The 21,988-nt window shown below is 41.2% G+C and overlaps 5 protein-coding genes across 8 annotated transcripts; 1 reads left to right on the top strand and 4 right to left on the bottom strand.

Annotated features, from left to right (window-relative positions):
• Positions 1-254: 254 nt before the first annotated feature.
• Positions 255-2,046, bottom strand: LOC113505371. Of its 4 annotated transcripts, none has more exons than XR_003401624.1 (3): positions 1,862-2,046; positions 1,159-1,792; positions 255-762 (listed from the first exon to the last, which is right to left on the bottom strand). XR_003401624.1 is itself a non-coding variant. In XM_026888031.1 (3 exons), the coding sequence occupies exons 2-3, from the start codon at positions 1,742-1,744 to the stop codon at positions 499-501; spliced, it is 420 nt and encodes a 139-aa protein (XP_026743832.1). In that variant the 5' UTR covers positions 1,745-1,792; positions 1,862-2,037; the 3' UTR covers positions 255-498. The 4 variants fall into 4 exon arrangements, 3 of the variants coding, with proteins under 3 accessions (XP_026743832.1, XP_026743833.1, XP_026743834.1); XM_026888031.1 differs by having other exon boundaries at positions 255-795; positions 1,622-1,792; positions 1,862-2,037; XM_026888032.1 differs by having other exon boundaries at positions 255-774; positions 1,622-1,792; positions 1,862-2,035.
• A 1,203-nt stretch (positions 2,047-3,249) lies between these two features.
• Positions 3,250-7,363, bottom strand: LOC113505260. The gene is made up of 6 exons (XM_026887878.1): positions 7,310-7,363; positions 6,888-7,078; positions 6,581-6,719; positions 6,210-6,434; positions 6,016-6,129; positions 3,250-4,882 (listed from the first exon to the last, which is right to left on the bottom strand). Exons 2-6 carry the CDS (start codon positions 6,992-6,994, stop codon positions 3,980-3,982), a joined length of 1,488 nt encoding a protein of 495 aa, XP_026743679.1. The 5' UTR covers positions 6,995-7,078; positions 7,310-7,363; the 3' UTR covers positions 3,250-3,979.
• Positions 7,364-7,402: 39 nt separating this feature from the next.
• LOC113505259 lies at positions 7,403-13,054 on the bottom strand (the record flags this gene model as incomplete). The annotated part of the gene is made up of 5 exons (XM_026887877.1): positions 12,367-13,054; positions 10,599-10,705; positions 10,078-10,427; positions 8,358-8,469; positions 7,403-7,556 (listed from the first exon to the last, which is right to left on the bottom strand). Coding segments are annotated over exons 1-5 (912 nt in total), but the record flags the coding sequence as incomplete, so codon positions are not given.
• An 847-nt stretch (positions 13,055-13,901) lies between these two features.
• LOC113505291 (NADH dehydrogenase [ubiquinone] iron-sulfur protein 3, mitochondrial) lies at positions 13,902-15,066 on the top strand. Its single transcript, XM_026887911.1, has one exon. It carries the CDS (start codon positions 13,999-14,001, stop codon positions 14,794-14,796), a length of 798 nt encoding a protein of 265 aa, XP_026743712.1. The 5' UTR covers positions 13,902-13,998; the 3' UTR covers positions 14,797-15,066.
• A 315-nt stretch (positions 15,067-15,381) lies between these two features.
• LOC113505290 (cactin) lies at positions 15,382-20,417 on the bottom strand. The gene is made up of 12 exons (XM_026887910.1): positions 19,902-20,417; positions 19,448-19,780; positions 18,857-19,094; positions 18,595-18,769; positions 18,378-18,511; positions 18,006-18,158; positions 17,798-17,921; positions 17,558-17,687; positions 17,140-17,428; positions 16,850-17,016; positions 16,301-16,445; positions 15,382-15,653 (listed from the first exon to the last, which is right to left on the bottom strand). Coding segments are annotated over exons 1-12 (2,079 nt in total). The 5' UTR covers positions 19,904-20,417; the 3' UTR covers positions 15,382-15,464.
• Positions 20,418-21,988: the final 1,571 nt, after the last annotated feature.

The raw sequence follows: 21,988 nt of genomic DNA, 5'->3' as shown, positions 1-21,988 counted from the left end.
ACCATCTTTGTCATAGCGAGTTCCTCCGTGTTTCGGAAGGCACGTTAAATTGTGGGTCCCGGCTGTAATTCCTCATCTTTGACAGTCGTTACAGGTAGTCAGAAGCTTGAAAAAGTCTGACAACCAGTCTAACCAAGGGGTATTGTAGGTAACTGGAGTTACTGGGTTGTGGAGGTCAGAGAGGCAGTCGCTCCTTGTAAAACACTGGTACTCAGCTGAAACCAGTTGGTTGCCAGACTGGAAGCCGACCCCAACATAGTTGGGAAAAGGCTAGGCCGATGATATTAACCAAATTACCCATCTGCATGCCAAATTTGAACTTTTTAGTTTATCTGGAGCTGGGTTATAATTTTGGTCATTCAGTGATAAAATATTAAAATAACCATTTGATATGTTTCTGATATTTGAAGTACACAAGTCTTAATATATGAGCCAAGTTTAACAAGTTTATGTGAAATAGTTTTTGAGTTATGTGGTGGTAAAAAGTGGCTAAATGGTTCATATTGTGTCGTGTAACACACGGTGCTGCTCGCCAACTGTGGCTCGACAGTGCGCACTCACCACTAGCAAGAAGGTAGCGGCGCCGGTGGGCGTGAGCAGGTAGCGCAGACGGCAGTAGAGCGGCGCGAGCGGGCGCGGGCGAGGCGGCGGCGCGCGGCGGTACTGCGCGTGCGAGTCCCAGCTGCGCTCCGTGAGCTCGGTGCCGGCCGGCGAGCGCCCGCCCGCGCCCGCGCCGCACCCGCTGCCCGCTATCTCGAAGTCCTGATCCCACACCCGCACCACATGTTTAGTATTCTGTATGCAATACTCCACAACAAACAACCCCATTCTTTTCTCTTTTTTTTTGTCTCCATGCAATGTGACCAGTTCATGTTATTGTAATATATATATAGTAGGTTAGGATAAAAACACATTTGTTATAGCAATATCTTAATCTATATACCAGAATGAAAATACTTGATTTGTATACTTGATTTGTTTATGTACTCAAAAAAGGCAAACAATCTGAGTATATTTTATTTAGTCTAAAGTCAAACAAAAATTAAAAGTAAACTATAACAATACCTAATCAATTATACCAGTGAAATATCCCAGCTGCTGTGTGCTGTTGTTATATATTTTATATGACATGTGTTTGTATAAAAAAAGATTATTTACCTTGTTTAAGTTCAAAAACAAATGGAATGTAGATATTTCTATACAACTGGTAAAGTGTTACCAATAAGGTAGGTACCATTACTACACAAATGTTAATTGCTTTGAGAATTTCATATAAGATTGGGCTAAATATTTTTGGTGTAAATATTTCAGCCAGTAACCAGCCACAGACTGCATAGTCAATTGTATTCAATGTCTTTCTACCTACAGGTCTTAGTTTATCCTAAGTACCTACTTGATAATTATAATGGCATCTCAAAAAAATATTATTACTATAGAATCACAATACAACTGTTTAAGGTTGATATCACGGAACAATACCATTTCCTTTAAAATTTAAGACTTATATTTTAGCGTACTTAAACGTATCATTCGAAATTATTCTTTTCTGAACTTCGAGCCGAAGGGGTAAAGACGATCCGGACATGTTTATGTTATACTCGTCAGTGGCAGTGTTAAATACCTGCACGTCTTCGCCGCGGCAGCTCGTGGGCTCCAATTCTCTTATCTCGTCAAGCAGCAGCTCCACTTCGTCTGTTGAGTACAGTTCGCTCACTGACACGTAGCGCGCCGGCCCCGCTTGCATATCACCCGCCTAATCGCCTACCGCCGAGCGCCTTCGCCCCGGCACCTCCTGAAATCAATCACGATCACGTTACGGATTTCTCTTGACCTTTCATGTAAACGACGTATTGCTACAAACCTTTTCCGCACGTTGACATTGAGGCTCCGTCCTTTTGTATGCGACCACATAATCCAAAGGCGTATAGTTTACGGCTACGTAACCTAATAAACAAAATGCAATGACGCTCTCATGCCCGCCATGTTTGTTATCATATTTTTTTTTCTTTCCTTAAGAGAAGCTCTTGTCTATGTTGATTACGTTTCGTTTCAACATATTTTGTTACTTATATTTCATTCTATTTTAATATTTGTAATAGGCAACAAAATAGTATTTGATCTCAATTTTAATATTCGTTGGAATCAATTTGAACAAATGGTCTGGTGAATTTCAAAATCAATATTATTTTAAAAACGTGTTATGTATTTTATAAGTGAAATGAAATGAAATCATTTATTCTTTATTTAAGATATATTATCATCACTTTTACATGTCTTCTTATTTTTTTGATCTGACTACCCTGAGAAGAAATATCGAAACAAACTCAAGGGGTCACAGTCTCTTTTGAAGTCCAGACAACGCCACACAAGCCACACAATCCAAGTAAGTTGGCTGTCCTATGATTCTATACCAAAATACAAACCATGGATTTTTAAGCTCAAGACAAATGTTTAGTGACTTTCTTTACCCCGAAAACTTTATGAGCATTTTCGTTTCGCATTTTTTTTCAAATCATTCAAGTAAAGTTTCACCACCCCTTATTAGTGAGCCTATTCTTTGTTAGTTTTTCATTACTCCTACATTTCACTTTCCCAAAGTAAATTTATAGGAAGTGAAACTTGGCCGAAATATAATATATTTCTCCTCACATATATAGACCACAAGACATGATGAGATTATACATTACATTACTGCAGTTCATTCGACATGCGGCAAGAATGATTTCTGTTACAGCTCCGGAGTTGTAGATTTTATGCTGCCCATGACTTCGCAAGCGGCACCACCCTTCCGCGGGTATGCGAGACGAAACTCTATGGTTTAGAACTTTAGACCCTTCGGGTAGGACAACCCTCGATTCGGTTTCACAGCAAATTTATTTCTATCAGATTCATTTTATTGTTCAATTGTTGCATTTTTCGTGGTCATCATCGGCCTAGCCTTTTCCCAACTATGTTGGGGTCGGCTACCAGTCCAACCGGTTGCAGCTAAGTACCAGTGTTTTACAAGGAGCGACTGCCTATCTGACCTCCTCAACCCAGTTATCTGGGCAACACGATACCTTTTGGTTAGACTGGCTGTCAGACTTTTCAAGCTTCTAACTACTTGTAACGACTGTCAAAGATGTAGGAATAACAGCCGGGACCCACAATTTAACGTGCCTTCCGAAACACGGAGGAACTCGTTATGACAAAGACCCATCCACGGACCAACCGCGTCAATCATAGCTTAACCTGTGATCGAATCACTTATGCGGTTATAGCTTAGCCACGAGCTCCTCGAATTTTTCGTGGTCACTTTATTTATTCATATATTTTTTAAATGCCACCAAATAACCGGTTGTAATAATTGAGGCCAAATAATATTCAGTAGGATGTACTTTTGGTTCCTTAAAATATATCAAATTAAAATACTTTAATATTTACTTATGGCCGTAGCCTCACAGCCATAAGTAAATTTGGTAATTGGGCAAAACGGAGGTTTGCAAAATAATATAAATGACAATTGATTCTTCCACGAACTAAGAACATACTCAACAATAATATGGCAAAAAGACAGCCGGTTAACAGATTTCGGTAAAACTAAATTCTATAAGGCGCCATATATAAAGAAAAGAAAACAAAATAAAGTCGAATGTCAACGATGTTTTTTTATTAAATGTCTCCTTATCTTGATTCATTAATAATATCACAGAATCTAACAATGTTTTTTTTCCTATACTTTTAGTATATTGTCTCTATTTAAATAACACAGACTTTTTGTATAATATTACTCTTATAATTACAACAAGAAAACAAAATGCAAACAATGCAGCTAAGTTTAGGGTCAGACCAAAGTATCCTTAAAACTAATGAACAACTTTTCTTACAGCTAATGAAATTACAAAATATATTTGTCTTCTGTTTATACTCATGATCTACATTATGTAATTTGAGGTAGCTGATGGTGTTTTAGACATTTGTTTCAAATATCATAAGTAATCTAAGAGCTAAATCCCGACGGCGGCCCGAATGGAGAGGAAGGAACATAATAACGGGGTGGCACGAATTGAACGGGCGGGCCTGAGAAGCCCGGCGGACAAAATAAACCTACAGGGCTTTGGACAGACGGCGGGCCCATATGTACGAGGGGATTCGGTAAAGAGGGTGGACCAAAATATCCGGGAGGAGCTCGTATACCCGGTGGGCCCCAAGAACACTGAGGACCGCGGGGAGGGACATAAGTAGGCGGTCCGGGATAATTTGGTGGACGCCTTGCTTGATCCAGCTTGCTCGCCATGTACCAGTGCGCCGCGGCCGGGTCCACTGAAGCCAGTACGCTGTACGTCGAACACTCTGCTGGACTTAAAGTGACCATACCAAACTGGTTGGGTAGCGGCGGGGGAGGTCCAGGCAAATGTGTTTCCGACCGCGTCCATTGCGTAGTAGGTAGCGAGGACTGATCGCACGCCGGCTCAGGGCGTGGAGTCTGCTGCTGAGAGACCGGAGGAGTCGGACTCATTTCCGTCGAAATAGGACAAGGAGAATTCGATGGACGCGGGTTCGATGCAGACCGGGAAATAGTAGAGTTCGGAGTCGCGCTTGGAGAAAGAGGCGAGTCCGGTGGGGGCACCGGCGAACCACGATCTTCTACTGGCGGATCGGCAGCGGGCAACAGCAGCGGGATGCGAGAGGGCGGCGGCGGGGGCGGGGGCGGGGGCGAGGGCGGCGGCGGCGCGCCCCGCGCAGGCACGTCGGCGGGCGGCCAGGCGGGCACGTGCTCGGCGTAGGCGGCCACGTAGTCCAGCGCGATGCCGTCGCGCAGGTAGGCGTGGATCTCGGCGTAGTTGGGCGTGGCGCCGCTCTCCAGCGCCTCGAACCTCGGGAACAGGTAGCAGTCCGCCGCCTGCAAGCATGCGCCGCGTGACCCACTGTGCGCGAATCTCGAGGCTCGGGCGCGACACTCTACTACCCATCCCCGAGGCTCGAGCGCAGTGCTTTAAATACACTTCCCACATTTACTTACTTACATACAACTTCTTAAAAAATATAAATTAAAGAGTTAAGATCTAATAAAGTAGTAAATTATTTTATTTTACAATGAGGGTCCTAGCTAGACATCGAGATTCGCGAAAAAATATGCCACAAGGCCACGCTATACGCCTCTCACGATATAAATTGGTTATTAAAAACAATGTACATTTTAAGCAACAACAATTTTCCTTCTATATTAGGTTAGATTAGGAAGGTTTTTAGGTATTAAGATATTGTGTAGAATTATATATTTATTACTAGCTGTCCCGGCGAGCGCGGTACCGCCTAAAATCGTCAAATACAATATAATCCGTCGTAATCGCCGTCGATGATAGCAAGGCAAACCAAAAAAGATTTTTTTTTGAAAAAGGAAGTTACAGAAATTTTTCAAGATTAAAAAAAGCCAATTTGTTACAACCGTTTTCGAGTTTAGTTACAGTTTGAGTATTAAGTGCTGGCTGCAAGATGTAATTTAGTAAGTACGTAGATGTAAGTAGTAAGTTTGGTGCTGCGTACACAAGGAGGAAAAAATAAATAAAAAAAATTTGTTATTGCAATGAGTTCTTTCAATTTCGTCAATGATTTTAATAGCTATCTTAGAATACAGGCAGAGTAGATGAATAAAAACTATAATCTAAATTTAAGTTTTTAAGCTATTTAGTGTCGAAACTTTCGGTCTAAGGCGAGGCGTCGGCATAGAATGGGATTGGTGAGAGCGGCGGGCGGCGGCGGCGGAGCCACGCGCTCGTGTAGCGCGCACAGCGCCTGCAGCCGCGCGGCCGCCCGGCCCGCCTGCCCGCCCGGGCCCGCCTGCCCCGCCTGCCCGCCCGGGCCCGCCTGCCCGCCCGGGCCCGCCTGCCCCGCCTGCCCGCCCGGGCCCGCCTGCCCCGCCTCACCCGCCTGCTCGTCCGCGTCCCAGGCGCGCAGGCGGCGCGGCGCGCGGCCCAGCAGCTCGGACGCGGACGCGGACAGCTCGCTGCTGCCGCTGGAGGGCGCCGCACTCACCAGCAGCGCGCAGTCGCCGCGCGCGTCCGCGTGTCCCGCGCGCACCAGCTCGCCGCTCAGGCAGCGGTCCTCCGCGCCCGACGTGTCCAGTAGCAGCGTCTCGATCACGCCCTCCTGCACGCGTACGATTATTCATTTCAGTCATGGAAGTGAACCCGAAGATCTCGGCGACGAGCGGTCTGAAGGATGGTGACCTCGTGGTCCACGGCGACGATGTTGGCGACGAGCGGGCGCGCGCGCACGAGGTCCAGGAAGTGCGCGGCGGCGGCGCGCGGCCAGCGGCGGCCCGCGGCGGAGGGCCGCACGCCGGCCAGGCGCGCGCGGCCCGCCTGCGCCGCCAGCCGCGCCCACTCGCGCCGCAGCGGCCGCAGCGACGCCCAGCCCACGGCGTCCACCGTGCCGTAGTCCACGTGCCGCACCTGCCACACCCGACACTCACACTACTCACGAAAACTATTGCACTTAACCTAATTCTTGGATAGTAAATTCAACGGGAAAGGTTTTGAAAGATTTGGAAAAAACAGACCTTTAGGTACTTGTTGCATATACTGGCACTGTTAAATACCTTGACGGTATCGCTGTCGAGTATCTTGACGATGAGCGCGCGGTGCCAGTCGTTGTCGTAGAGCGCGGCGCAGTAGTGGCCGACGCGGACGGCGCCGCGCGCCAGCCGCCGCTCTCGGCCCTCGCCGTTGTAATACCGCCTACCAACCCGACGGACAAAAACAGTTGCTGTAGCTTTAAGAGCCAATCAATCTACTTAAATTATTCCTTACTACAAAGCTTACAACTATCTAACGAATTGCAACAATAACAGAGATTAACAAATGAATGAGCATCTCGAGGGTAGAGCCTGAGTCGGCAGTACTAACGCCATGTCGTCCATCATGTCTTCCATGGCCAGGTTGTAGCGCTGGCCGAGGCGCAGGTACCAGAAGTGCGAGGGCGAGTACACCTCGCCCACGATGACCTCCAGCATGGCGCCGGGCCGGCAGTCGTCCAGCGCCACGCCCGGGATGCTGTCCGCGAAGCTCACGCAGTCCGCGGGGAACACGTCCGGGTCCTGCACACGCGACCACGTCATGTATCCACTAAGTATGTAGTAGTACCTACACGACCGAATTATCAGCCAACAACTTAAATTAGTCTGGATTCAGGGACCTCGTCACTAAGTGTGTACCTAAATAAATTTAAAGAAGAAAGAAAGAATCCTTCGCTGCGATTAGAATATGAAGAGGATAGTAGAATTTATAATATTAGTAGGCTTAAATGGTTATCGTTAGTAGGTAGTTACAAAGTCTACGCCGGGCAGCGCGTCGTCGGGGTCGGGCGCGGAGGGCGCGGCGGAGGCGGGGGCGCGGCGGGGCGCGGACGGCGGGGGCGCGGGGGGCGCGGCGGGCGCGCGGCCCGGCGCCAGCAGCAGCCAGTCGTCGCAGTGCGCGGGCTGCGCGATGTGCAGCCGCTGCTCCAGCGCCGCCGCCAGCCCGCTCACCGACGTGTACCCGAACCGCAAGAAGTTCAGCTCGCGCTTGTAGCGGTCCCTGCCCGACAGAACAATTTCAACTATTTTAGGTCTCACTATTGTATTGCTGTGATCGAGCTTGAGTAACGATTACTATGGTGTCTATGGTCATATTTTTTTAAAAAAACCTAACTATATGTCCTACCTGTCATTCATCATCTAATATATAAAATTCCCGTGTCACGATGTTAGTTACCGTACTCCTCCGAAACGGTTCGACCGATTCTTATGAAATTTTGTATACATATTGGGTAAGACTGAGAATAGAACAACATCTATTTTTCATACCCTTAAGTGACAAGGGTTGCCCACACTAAAATTTATTTTTTTATTTTATGGACGAAATTTTTTGTTTTTTCTTTTTTATAATGTAGCATTAAAAAATACATCCAACTAGATATAATTTATTCGGCAAAACGACGTTTGCTGGGTCAGCTAGTAATATATAAATTTGCGAAAGGGTTCCTATATAATATTGTTTATAGTAAAATTGGAAACACTTCCTACTGCAATTTTTCCTCAACTACTCAGATTTCTTAGACCTGAGTGTTCAGATATTTTTGGTTTATAGTTTGTATAGAAATTATTGACAATCATTGTCAGATGTTCAGATATTAATGTTAGCTTGTAGTGAATGGAACTGTTCAGAAGTATTTGGGCACCTTGTCTGCTACAGTAAAATTATCTGATGGCGAGTGAACAACTCGCGACACCGTCGCCGCGCCATCTAATCATTAGCTGGGCTATACCGATAAATTCGTGCGAGTAAAATGCTGCATCCTTTAAGTATAAATAAAGCTTGTAGTAATAAACAAAGTACCTGTATGACTTGATGAGATCTGTGCACCAGACACCATTGGGGGCTGCAGTGACCAACTCCACTATCTCAGTTTTGAGCTCCTCAAACTGTAAAGCTTTAGCACTGCTGGTACCTGGTCCATTCAATTACATAAGTTAACAATTTAATTAAATCAATTTGCCTTACAATAATTTTCCCATACTGTAAAATTGTCTTATGGCTATGGTTTTACATAGCATGTTCAATTAACCATTTTCATTGACAATATAAAATTTTATGAACAGGAAAGGAGTAGGTCAAGTACTCGCTGTTACTGAGATACTAATCATTCTATTTTGTCTTTTCTAACTATATTACATTTGAAGGTTCTTCATATTATGTTGCATGACATGCAACATATACATAATATAAAGTGTGATTTTCATATCTCCTTCGTTTGAATGGCCGATTAAAAACACATATTTCAATTTTATTATGGTATTTCATATATAGTTGCACTGCTTTTGTATAGAATCAGTAACATTATCTCTGTCACATCCAAAGACATTTTACTCTACTAGATAGGCTGTGCGCTATGGCGCAAAAAACGGTCCGAGCGAGAGGGCTCCCGACGGTAGTGTGTCTCTTTCTAATGGAGTGACCATGACCAAACAGAACCCGGGACAAATTGCTTGTAAAAAAGGTGGTGTATCTTATATTGATGCTACCTAATTTAAAAAAACGTTGCGTTAAAACTCAGCCTTGGCGCTTATATGTATAACGCTTTCGATTTGATTGTTCATACGAACGCTTTATAATCACTCGTTTCGTTTCGCGCTTCAGTAAGACGTGGAAATGGTTTCTGCTGTAAATGAATGTTTTTATTTAGCTTGCAGATGCAAAATATGTATAGAATTGACTGTTTTTTTTTTACTTGATTATGGTGGTACCATAATGTGTTGTATAAATAAAACAATAACTTTTCTTTTATTAATATGACGACTTTTGTACCAAACATTCTCTTACTAATATGGCTACTTTTGTACCCAAAAATTAGAAAAAGTAGCTAACTTTTTCAATTTAGAAGTGACAATAGATGACAATAGTGTCAATAGAGTATTACCAGGCCCAAACATTTAAATTTTACTCTTACTCAGTTATAATGAATTATTTTTTAATATAAGGTATACAGTATTTATTCCGTATTATTTCATGATTACTTAATTTTATTTTTATCTATTTTTACAATAAATTAAAGTAAACTAATATTTTCATTTTTCTAAACTATATCAATATAAAAAGAAAAACATGCATTATTTACAAATCGTCAAAGTCGGGATACGTGCCCACAAAAGGCTGGTAAAAGGAATTGATTTATTAATTATAGAAACTTTAAAACATTTAAATACGTTTCAAAGTATATTAATCGTTCGTTTTAGTAAATCATAAAAAAGAAATATATAAAATTTTCTACCATTTCCACCAAACCCAACGATTAGTTGACCTGGCAAAATGTTAGACAAGGACACACTACCAGCGGGAGCCCTCTCGCGAGGACCGTTTTTGACTAGCTACCGCTCACCAAGAAATAACTACCTTATGTTGACGGTATTAAAGTTAATTTTAGATAATCATTTTTTTTCGTACACAGCCGTCTAGCTGGTAGAGTATATAATGTCTTTGGTCACATCATACATCATTGGCATCCTGTCAACAGCTTATTCTTAGAATGGAGGTGGAATGACAAAAGATAGTGACTTACTGGATGATGTTTGTCTCCCTGAATCATCATCTTGAGATTGAGTTTCTTCAAATGTATGGGTACTATTGTAAAAAGGCAACCTCTTTCGTAAGAAGTTCTTCACGTCATCTCTGGTCACGGCAGGATTCTGATAGTCACTCATATTCTCTTTATTATTATATATTATAACATCTGGAGCTTTGTTTTGTGGCTTGATTGGTTGTTCATACACCACTGAAGGTTTCAGTTCAGCAGAAGGTGCCACAGGTATCTGCTCAGGAATTGGTGGCACAGGCTTCATTTTTCTTATAATAAAGTCTTGATTGGGTGGGTGTGCTACAGATTCTGGTATACTTCGTCTTTTCGACTTACTGTCATAAAATATTGCATGATTAGTGGTGTTCCTCAAAGAAGCCAGGAATATATACTGATTTTATAAATGCCATAGGTTTTATGACCACAGCTACATCAATATATATTTTTTCTATCAATGGGTGATACTAATTATATACATGATATGTAAATATTTGAAAAAAAAATACCATTTTGATGTGGAAGTTACTTTTTGCTTTTGGACGAATTTGTCTATATGTTTTAAAGCATCTGGCACTATCAATGTAAGCACTGGGTTTGAAGGTGGACCGGTAATCTGTAAATAAGCAACAGTTGAAATTAGACTAATATTTACTGCTTCACATGAGTTCCATGTTATTTTTGTAAATTGAAGTTTTGTAAAAGGTTAATTTTAATAAGAACGGTTTTACCTGACCTAACCACCTGTCAAATATTTATACACTAAAAAGCAAATGCTCCATGACAGATTATAAGTGAGTGGGACAGCTGTTGATGATTTGTTATTTTAATACAGAATGTCTGTAGACATTGCAACTGATTGCAGAGCTATTTCTTATTATCGAAAATCTGATTAGGAAAAACCAGAAATCGATAGCTAAATTGATTTACTCCAGATTATTGTTTACCTTTTATTTTACCTAAACAAATGAAGTATTATTAAACAATGCAGTATACCCAGTGGGTAAAAAAGGTGATATTGCACAACTTATAATATGTTTAAAAAAAACTTACAACTGATGCTGATAGGTAAAGTTACATTAAAATCAACTAAGTAAATTTAGTATAAGGCACAATGGGGTTGACGTATCCATGTGGATAAAAACCCCTTAAATATAAATAAAGATTTAAAAAAAAAAAGTATAAAGTTAACTAATTTTTTATGAAAATACTTGACTACTTCTTAGGAGATATCACTTTTCAACATAACTAGTGAGATAAATAATTATTGTTGTTGCATTAAAAATGGATTACTCTAAAACTATTTCAAAGAATCCTGTCTTATATGAATATCTTCATAACCAAAAGGAATAGCTAGCAGGCAACAGCTAGTCTTACTAAAGAATTAGTCACCAAGTTGAGGATAGAAGCTTGTGGATGTACAGATGTGGTCTTCCTGGTGTCACATTAGATCAGTTTGTTTTACTTGTCTGTTATTATTTATTTCTGCACAGCCTCTTAGTTTATTTTATGTTATTAGGGAAAACAAACAATTTGTCTTACTTGCTAGATACATAACAAAATAAATAAATGTACAATCCAAGGCATTTCCACATAAAATGTATAGTTTGAATCTTTAAACTAGTAAATTCTTAAATCTAAGTGATAACAAAAAATCTTTTACTTCAAGCTTTTAAATGCTTTCTAATATTCCTGACAGGGATTTGATTTTGACTCAATAATTATTTACTTTATGTAAGTAGGTTTACCTTTTTTTTTGTATTTTCCATAGCTTTAATTTTGGTACATATTTTAATATGAGAAATCTCAGTAAATGTATTTTTCTTTAATTTATTTTATTATTCTTAAATTTGTTTCTTTCCATTCCATGATTTGAATGTACAAATTTCTTTTTCTTCTATTTGGTTTTGTCTACTTGGTACTTGTGATTTTATATTTTTAAAAGAGGAAAATTATATTTTGGAACTGCACTAGAGACCTATTAATGTTTATAAAAGAGGCTTAAAAAGGCCTGCTACTTATTAAACTTTCTGTTAGTTCATCACTGTATAAACAAGTAAGAAAGGGGAGGTCTATATCCTGGTGTGACGCAGCGGCGCCGCGAGTCGAGCTGCTGTTGGGTCCGAAACTAGCCAAGCAACCCCGACGCGTGAATAATACACCAACTAATAGTTGTAATAATTATTCTTCATTAGTAAGATTCTGCTTAGTCGTTAATTTACTATTTTTTTTTTGTTCTTAACAAATATAAACTTAATTTTTAAGTTTAATACTTACCACAAAACAGTCACTGAATCGCTCTTTTAGGAAATCTAGAGCGTTTTTATATCCATACTTAGCGAGTGGCAGGTGAGCACCAACCATATTTCTGTAGTCACGCAGTAGCGTCTTCAAGTCCATCTGGGTCGGACTGGATACAACCAACGACCGTAACACGGACTTTAATTCTATTAATTCTTCTGACATTTTTAAGATACTTTAACAAAAACTATATTCGTAATATAAATCGGCAATGAGAAGTATTACTTCGAATGTTAAAAATATATGAGTACATTAGAGTATAATCTAGGGATTGTAATCCCACTAAGCTTTTATAGTTTGTTCCTAAATATGTTTTTAGTTCTCTTAAGTCAAGCTGTGTACAAAATAGAGACAACAAAATTAAAAAATGGTGGGGCAAATCTTTTCAAAATAAAAGTTTTACTACCCGGCACTTTCCAAAAAAACATGGCAAGTGTCAAGTGTCCTGTCAGTCATCCTGTCGGGCAGAGAGCAGGATTACAATTTCTTTTAATAAAATTATAAACTTTTTCTAAGCCAATTGAGTCTTGCGTTAGAAACTTTAAACAGTTTAGATTTGAAATTTTGAATAGCTACATTAGCTACGTAAAAATGGGTCTCAGAAATGTATGTACGCCTATTTTTTCAAATGCTGCACATACATAATAGAATGGAATGGTTGATGTACTTGCACTTATTTTTTTACAGATTTATTTAAAAACATTTTTTTTTGTTTTTATTGAGATCAATATATACATAATCAATTAAAATATTTTTTACAATAAATTAAACTGAACTAATATTTACATTTTTAAAACTATATGTAATAAATATAGCTATATGTTGATGTATATGTTATATACATATGCTTAAACCTGGAGAAGCTTGTTTCCAAGCTATAACCGCATAAGTGAATCGATCACAGGTAAGCTATGCTTGACGCGGTTGGTCTGTAGATGGGTGACCATCTTTGTCATAACGAGTTCCTCCGTGTTTTGGAAGGCACGTTAAATTGTGTATTCCGGCTGTTATTTCTATATCTTTGACAGTCGTTACAAGGTAGTCAGAATATTGAAAAGTCTGACAACCAGTCTAACCAAAGAGTATCGTGTTGCCCTAGTAACTGGGTTGAGTTTAAAACACTGGTACATAGCTGGACTGGTAGCCGACCCAAACGTAGTTGGGAAAAGGCTAGGCCGATGATGATGGTTTTAGTATATGTTATAGTTAGTATAAGATAAAAAGGTTTTCAACATTATTTGAATGTTATTGAATAATTCGCTAGCTGGGCAGACGAGTTGTCACCACGCTACGTCCTATCCTTTTTCCAACTGGGTGTTTTTGTACACGTGACCATATTTGTCCTTTAGAAACGAGCGTCGAGCGGCTAGACGAGGCCGGACCTGAGAGCTTATTTTAGTAATCGGTGTTGCAATGATCTAGAACTATGTCTAGAACGCTGTGATATTACTAGAGATAGTCTGTGATCTTTGCTTGTTTGACACTGACATTACTGTCATCTGTTCGTGACACTATGACATATCTTGTTTTTATAAGTTAGTGTGTAGTTGTTCAATCGAATCCAATTACGTAAGGACATCTTGTACTATTAAAAATAATAGTAATATAATGTCGTTCTTACTTAAACGCTCTGTTGGGAGTGGATACAGTTTGGGGCGTAGCATTTTAAACAATGTGAAATCCCCGGCCGTCCAACGCGTGGCCACCAAAGCTGATCAAGCTGCTCCTCCTACTGAGACTCGACCGACTGTTGCTAAATTAGATCCACTACAAAAAGCTCATCTCGTAGATTTTGGAAAGTATATTGCAGAATGTATGCCGAAATACGTCCAGAAAGTACAGCTGACGGCTGGCAATGAGCTGGAAGTCTTGATACCACCAGAAGGTGTCATTCCAGTGCTGCAGTTTTTGAAAGATCACCAGAGCGCTCAGTTTACGAATCTTGTAGACATTGCAGGCATGGATGTACCAAACAGGCCTAACAGATTTGAGATAATTTACAACTTGCTTTCTTTGCGCTACAATGCCAGAATTCGAGTTAAGACATACACTGATGAATTGAGCCCTGTCGACTCTGCCAATGATGTTTTCAAGGCTGCAAATTGGTACGAACGAGAAATCTGGGATATGTATGGAGTATTCTTTGCTAATCATCCCGATCTAAGAAGGATCCTGACAGATTATGGTTTTGAAGGCCACCCTTTCAGAAAAGATTTCCCTCTCAGCGGGTATGTGGAGGTGCGTTATGATGATGAACAGAAACGTGTTGTTGTTGAACCTTTGGAACTAGCACAAGAATTCAGACGCTTTGAACTGAGTGCTCCATGGGAGCAGTTCCCCAACTTCCGTAGCAATCCTGCATCAGAAGAAGTGGTCAACCCTGCTGAAGACAAACCTAAGCAGTAGTTCAATGTATTGAGACTAATGTTAATGTAGTTCATCTCTGTACCAACTTATTCAATCTATTTAATTTACATTTATTAAAGATCAGTTGTTTGGTTCAATGATTTTAAATTTTACTAAGGAGGTTTATCTAATTTTTTTTCTCAGCCCTAAACACGAAACAAGTACTAGTTTGAAATCAATTCTGATATAATCTTTTAACATTAAATGTAAGCAAATAATGTAGATTTATCTCATAAAGTTTAAACAAATGTAATAAATACTAGAGCAACTTTTCTGCATTCTGTTTTCCAACTCCTTACTTGCTTGCCACTGGCTAATCCTAATTTGGGCAAGAATTCATTATTCAATACGCGGGGTCGCGAGTCGAGACCCGTTGCGTCAGCTTATTAATTAAGGACTCAGTTTGGGTCCGAAACTAATCGGGCAATCCCGATAAATACGCGTGAGTAAGCCATTCACCATTTAATAATGAATCATTATGATGGTTACTATCAAAGAATTCAATACACAAATAAAACAAGGCAAGTGACAAGGTGCTGCAAAAGGTATGTAAAACCCAGCTTTTTACAAATAAAAAATCCAATCAAAATGACAAAATAATATATTTTGATGTCAACCAAGGAAAACATTTCCCTGCTGCACAGGACATGTGCTGTAGAAGCACCCAACTAGCGTCTGTAGCGGTATCTCTTGAAGTGGAACCACAGTTGAAAGATATTATTGTGGAAATGGCAGCGGAAGCCGCGTTTGTAAGAGTATTCCCACTCGCGGTTGACGATCTTGAATGCGATGTCCTCGTAAGGTGGGCCTGCGTGGAAGCGAAGTACGGCAAAGTCTTGGTTCTCGGGACAAGCTTTCTGAAATAAGAGAAGTACTTACACCATAATACTTGTGATTATTTATTCAAGATCGTAATAAGACTCAGAAAAGTCAGTAGTTATTTATCAGACAGGGGTAACTGGTCGATTTCTGAACAGACCCGGAGAACGGTTTATCTATATCTATACTAATATATAAAGCTGAAGAGTTTGTTTGTTTATTTGTTTGAACGCGCTAATCTCAGGAACTACTGGTCCAAATTGAAAAAATCTTTTTGTGTTGGAAAGACCATTCAACGACGAAGGCTATAAACCATCACGCTGCGACTAATAGGAGCGAAGATACAATGGAAAATGTAAAAAAAAACAGGGCAGGTATATGTAAATCATAACTTAGCTAGTAGTTTAATAAATTAGCTTGAGTGACTAGCCTACAGTGTCTCCACAGCTGAGCAAAGGCCTCCTCCAAATAGCCTTTCCAGGCGTTTTCGATTCGGCCTCTATTTCCCATTTTTGAAATGTATATAGCAACAACAACATACAATATTTCTTGAGCTACGCTTTGCCGTGTTGTTCATTAATGTTATCTTTTATTTATTATCAAATGCTTAGTAAAGCAGCCTCAGCGGCCTCTAGGCAAATCAAGTCGACGGTACATGTTATTTTGTATTTAACGTGTGACTGACCAGTGAGAACTCTGGCGTCGCGTTCTTGTCGATGAGGTCTGGATAGAATATGTTGAACTTATATCCTTGCACGATCTTAGGTGGAGGGTTGTCCATATCGTAGTGCGTCTGGTTGTACTTGTTCCATTCGAAACCCGTGTGTACTCTATACAGACAAAAATAGCAACAGATTAATAACGTTATATTGAATTTACTTACAAAAGGATACACTAAAATAATCACGTTTGAGCCAATCAAACTAAACAAACAGCACGAGCGGGTTGAACCCTCTCTTGCTGTTTGCCTTACATTATAAGTGATGATGATGATGACGTCCTAGACGTTTCCGTTGACGCAGCACCCTGGCATATACCGACAGCTTGGTTTCGATCATGTGCACGTATACGATTTGCGAAATCAAAGTTGACCTTGAACACGCGGTCACAAGTAGCGCAGTAGAGATGGCCTTGGTATTGCAGGAGGGCTTGGGGCTCGATTTTCGATTTTCTACATTATAAGTACTGTCTAATTGAGTCGAGTGTAATGTATTGGGTATAAGGTAAGTCAAACCTGTTAAAGTATCTGGGTTTCCTAGGTCGATACTTGTCCGCCCATAGGCAAGGCTGGTCAGGCAGCGTGTGTTCCACGCTGAACTGGACTTCATCTTGTGACGTGCCCATCACGCGGCGGGCCTCGCGCTCCAGAGACTCGGTGCTGGCGCCCGCCGGCACTTCCGCCTGAAACATTGCAAGTTATTTCATCTTTCACAGGTCATTATTATTATTAATTTTCGCCAGTCGCTGCGCGTCGTGGCCGGGCTCGGTCAGCAGCGTGCGGGCTCCAGGCGGCGGGTCACTCACCTTGTCGGGCAGGGCGCGCTGGGCGCTGGCGGCGTGCAGGCGCGCGCGCAGGTAGGCGAGCCGCTGCGCGTCGTGGCCGGGCTCGGTCAGCAGCGTGGCGGGCTCTAGTGCGGACGGCGATAGCGGAGGCGGCGAGTAGCGCCCGGCGCGGTACAATGCCACGCACGCTGCTTCGTCTTCGCTCGAAGAACCTTCCGCGTCGACCTCGGCATCGACCGCCGATGTCGACGTGGATGCGGTAGCCGCTGCGGCTACTGGCTCTGACACTTCAGCTTCCGGTGTTTTCGACCTTGTACCAAAAATATTGTTATCATAATCTTAATTTATATAGTCTATCCCTTCATGGCAAGCCTTGATTAGTTTGCATAATCAAGTACAGTAAATTGTATTTGTATTTATTAACAGTACAGGTACTGACCGCTGCCCAGGCTCCTGCTTAACGTCGGCGGGCGGTGCGGGCTGCACGCCCTGCTCCTGCTTCAGCAGCTGCAGCTTGCGCCGCAGGTTGTTTTGATGGCGGTCACGCAGACGCGCGCGCGACATGTGTGCTACATACAATATGTAATTAAGATAATAATTAAAAAATCGAGGCAAGAAGTACAATTTTTATTACAGGATAACCATTCCTCTTATGATACAGGTAATTTTCATTCCTGACCTTTAAGTTGACTGAGCAAGCTCTCCCAGTAGCCGACGTCGACACCATCGTGTCGTCCACTTATTTTCTGCTCGATTTGGGTCTGCAAAGCTTCCAGTTGAGCTCCTGTTTTGCCTTTAAATATCTAAAATACAAAGAAAAGATTAGGTACTTGGCAGTTAATTCAGCAACATAGCAAGAGCTAGGAAGTAGGCAGTAGCGGCTTGACCTGCGTGACGTCGTCGGCGACGGCCTGATGCACGCCGTCGCGACGCGCGTCGGGCGCGGCCAGCCGCCGCAGCTTGTTGAGCTCGTCCAGCACGATGGTCTGCACGTCCTCCCAGTACGCCTGGTTCGCGTTGTTCTCCAGCTCCTTGTACACCTAAGACCACAAAACTGCATGCCACTAAAAGTAGATGGGGAGAGCTAATCTTCCCTTCTTGCCATCACCTTTATTATGTGAAAAGAGCATATCCTTATTAAATTAATCTAAAAAGCTTAAAGACACTGCTATGATTGAATGTTATAGTGTGCAATGTTTTATTTGAACAACATTTACTTCAAGTAACATCAAGTGACAGTTACGACATTTTTCACATACTTTGATATCCTCAAGCAAATCTTCTAGGTCCTGGGTCTGGAGTCCATTCAAGTAGGTGTATGGTTCATGCATCTCTAGAGCATCAACACACTCCTCAGAACTCACATACCACGCCAGTAAATCGATAGGTTTAGCTGCAACATAACAAGTAAGTGTTTGAAGTAGGAGACTGGGGATTTGGTGCGAATTTGTTTATCTGTTAGTTTTGTTGTTGTACCTCGGCCGTCGCGGATGCGGATCTGCGACCGCAGCCGCGCCTGGTGCAGATGGAAGGCGTCCTCCTGGCGCGCCCACGTGTGGAACTGCAGCGCCTCGCGCGCGCGCGCCGCGGCCGCCGCCTCGCCCTCGCGCGCCGCCCGCTCCGCCTCGCGCTCCAGCCGCCGCTGCTTCACCTGCGTCATGTCAGGATATGTACATGCCTGCACAATAGCATGCAACAGAGTTGCCATGTATCACCATGTTTATAGTTATTTTGCTACCTTTTCTAACTCTATTTTGTTTTCCAATTGTTTCTGTCTGTTAAGTGCTTCAAGTTCTTCACGAGATACTGTTTTAACACCCTCCTTTGCTAATTTCTTAGTCCAAACAAAGCTATTGGTAAGTGCAGAGTCTCCAAATGGATTATCCTGATTTGTGTAGCACTGGTACTCATTATCCCAACCCATTCTTTCCCGTCTTTTGCGCTCCTTTTCTTGTTTTTCTCTGAGGCGTCTAGCCCTGACAAAAAAAAAGTAAATAGAACATTAATTTTCATTACTCAGTATTATTCATGTGATGGTGAACAATAGTTGAATATAGCGGTATCAAAATACCAGTGGCATTTGGCAGACGATGATGACATCCTAAAGTCACAGCCACAGCAGCTACTTAATTAATGAGGTTGTTGACACCCATGCACAACACATTGCTTAAGTAACCAATTTCATATATACCATTACCAATAGGTATACCATTGTTTCAATGAATTAATTAATTAATAATAATATAATTTGGAAACTGTAGACATTTCTGTTAATTGGGGCAACTTGGGCTATACAGTACTATTGTATTACATGATGAGCTATAAAAACCTTTTTTCTTCTGGTGTCTCATTAGCCTTCAATTGCTCTTTTTGCTTCTTTTTTTCTTCTTTAAGTCTAATACGTTCTGCTTCGAGTCTTTGTAGGAGCTTCAGTTCCTCCTCGTCGCTGTCGCTGCTCGAGGTACTGCTGGATGAATGCCTTTTCTTCTTTTTACTTTTTTTATGTTTGGATTCCCGTTTATCTCTGCTTGTTGATCTGTGTTTTGATGGTTTAGGGGAAAGTGATCGGTTTCGATCATTGCTTCTTGCATTTCGACTTCTGCGATGCTCAAGTGACCTGCTTTTAGAACGATCGCGTCGTCGTATTTCGTGACTTGATGACCTGTTACAAGACGGTTTTCATATTTATTATGCACAATACACAAAATAAAACAGGTACCATTCTAATTCAGTGTGCTAGTGAGCAGTTTTAAGATGTGTAAGTCAATGCACATTATACTTACATTTTACACAAATAATAAAACCTTTCAAAATGGTAACGATAGCCGCTTATAATTTATCTCTTCGCAATTTATCCTAGTCGGAAATGAAATGTTAATTAAATATAATATTTCTTATTCGTAAGTTGTCGATAAGATTACTGCTTTGCTGTAACCACTGACCTGACATTCATTGTTGGTCGACAAAATTACCAAAAACATAGATGCACAGAATATGTAAAACTACCACAGTTAAAACAGCAATCGAAGCCTAAAACAGATTATTTTTTAATCTGTCTTTTCAAGATTTTATTCAACGACACTATATAGAGTATATAAAGTCTTTGATTTTATTGTGATGTGCTAGAGGTGAGTAAAAATGTCCCAACAGTCCCAGTATATCAGATATGGGCCCCGATTCTACTATTTACAATGGTCGATGAATAAAATTTGTAATTATTCCTATCCCCTTAAGCATTTTGGATTAACATGGTGTGTAACATTTCTTATTCTATTCTATCTAACTCTGAAAGACTGTTTTCAAATCGTACCAATAGTTTTTTTCCTTTCTCCTATTATGTTTGTAACTAGTTTTTAAGTTAATATTATTTTGTATACCCTTCATTAGGTTGAAGAATGTATAATATGTGCTAAAAGATAAAAGATAATTTATTTTGTGAAAACACGGGTATATGTTTACAAAAAAAACACAGGTATTTTTGTTACATAAGGTGGTAAAATAAAATCAGACCCATACATGTTTTGCCAGCAATTGGTGTACAAAATTTTTACAAATATTTAAAGTGAAACGTCACAATATAGGTAGTAAAAGTGTTAAGCATCGTTTAAATATTCATTAAGAGTATAAAAACTTTTCGCAACGAGATATTCTTTGAATTTTTATTTAAACTTATTTAAGGGTAGGGTCTTAACTTATTGTGCTATACCTACAAAAACATAACATCTTTTGTACCAGCATATTTCAAACAAATAAATGATTTATTATTTCCTTTATTAAAATTATACAACATATAAATTATATTTTTAAATATATATATAAAAAAACAACATAATACATATTTAAAAACATCAAAAATAGTGTCCAACCGGCAACGGGAACAGGAACCTCCTCACGATGCGCGCCGTGTCTAGAAGTACCGCTTTCTGAATCAAACCCTTGACCCAGACGCCCAACGAGAGCCTCCGAAGATGTTGATCGAGGCTCTTGGCTATTAAGCCATTGGCACTAACGACTATCGGGACAATGATTGACGAGTCCACCTCCCACAAGTCGACAACCTCGTGAGCTAAATCCAAATATTTCAATTGTTTTTCTTTTTCTGCTTTCACGAGGTTCTCGTCATGGGGGATGGTGATATCAACAATCATTGTCCGACGCTCTGATCGATCGATCACCACTATATCAGGCTTATTGGCAACAATAGTCCTGTCAGTGATGATAGATCGATCCCAGTACAGTGTGATGTGACCACTTTCGAGAACTGGGTCGGGCACATACTTATAGTACGGCACCTCAGATTCCACAAGTTTGTATTTCAGAGCAAGCTGCTGATGGATAATCCTGGCCAAATTGGTTATGTCTGTGCAAGTATTCACCGTTAGCAAGACGAGAACATCCCGATACAATATGTCTCAAGGCAAGGATTCACCAGGACAGTGACATGCCCGACAGATGTCAACTGTACCATCCTTAATTATATATTTTCGATAGGTATTCGTCATGATAACTTCATCCATAATTGCACATACAAACCCTTCGGTTTCTCCAAAGAGATCTCCGAAGCGTAGCCAGGCCACGGACGCTAAGAAATCTACATCGGCCCCGTGAAGGGTCCGATAATAGCGTCCGTGTAGCTCCTTGCTTTGCCATACATCTTTGCGGTCTTTGACGCTTAGTACGACAGGTTTGTGCCAGTTCTCTTTACCTAGAGAGAGCGGAGTGAAGCCCTTATCCACTGCCATCACATCTCGGTTCATCTCCACGTCCACTCGGAGGAAATACTCCCTGAGGTTACATACCTCGCGATTATGGAGGGTTTGGGCATTTAGGAAGCCACGACCCCCACACTTTCGCGGGATATATAACCTCA

The sequence above is a fragment of the Trichoplusia ni genome, chromosome 25 (genome assembly GCF_003590095.1).
Source record: "Trichoplusia ni isolate ovarian cell line Hi5 chromosome 25, tn1, whole genome shotgun sequence".
Classification (NCBI taxonomy): domain Eukaryota; kingdom Metazoa; phylum Arthropoda; class Insecta; order Lepidoptera; family Noctuidae; genus Trichoplusia; species Trichoplusia ni.
Note: the sequence above shows the minus strand (reverse complement) of the source record. Positions and strands in the feature narration are given on the sequence as shown.

Coding starts and splice junctions, on each gene's coding strand:
- LOC113505371 (XM_026888031.1), bottom strand. CDS start 1,744: ATGCAAGCGGGGCCGGCGCGCTACGTGTCAGTGAGCGAACTGTACTCA. Junction 796..1,621: donor GCCGCGGCGAAGACGTGCAG/GTATTTAACACT, acceptor TATTGCATACAG/AATACTAAACATGTGGTGCG.
- LOC113505260 (XM_026887878.1), bottom strand. CDS start 6,994: ATGCTGGAGGTCATCGTGGGCGAGGTGTACTCGCCCTCGCACTTCTGG. Junction 6,720..6,887: donor GACATGATGGACGACATGGC/GTTAGTACTGCC, acceptor TCGGGTTGGTAG/GCGGTATTACAACGGCGAGG. Junction 4,883..6,015: donor GCGGCGACTGCGCGCTGCTG/GTGAGTGCGGCG, acceptor GCATGCTTGCAG/GCGGCGGACTGCTACCTGTT.
- LOC113505291 (XM_026887911.1), top strand. CDS start 13,999: ATGTCGTTCTTACTTAAACGCTCTGTTGGGAGTGGATACAGTTTGGGG.
- LOC113505290 (XM_026887910.1), bottom strand. Junction 19,095..19,447: donor GAGACACCAGAAGAAAAAAG/GTTTTTATAGCT, acceptor TTTTTTTGTCAG/GGCTAGACGCCTCAGAGAAA. Junction 15,654..16,300: donor CGACGCCAGAGTTCTCACTG/GTCAGTCACACG, acceptor CTCTTATTTCAG/AAAGCTTGTCCCGAGAACCA.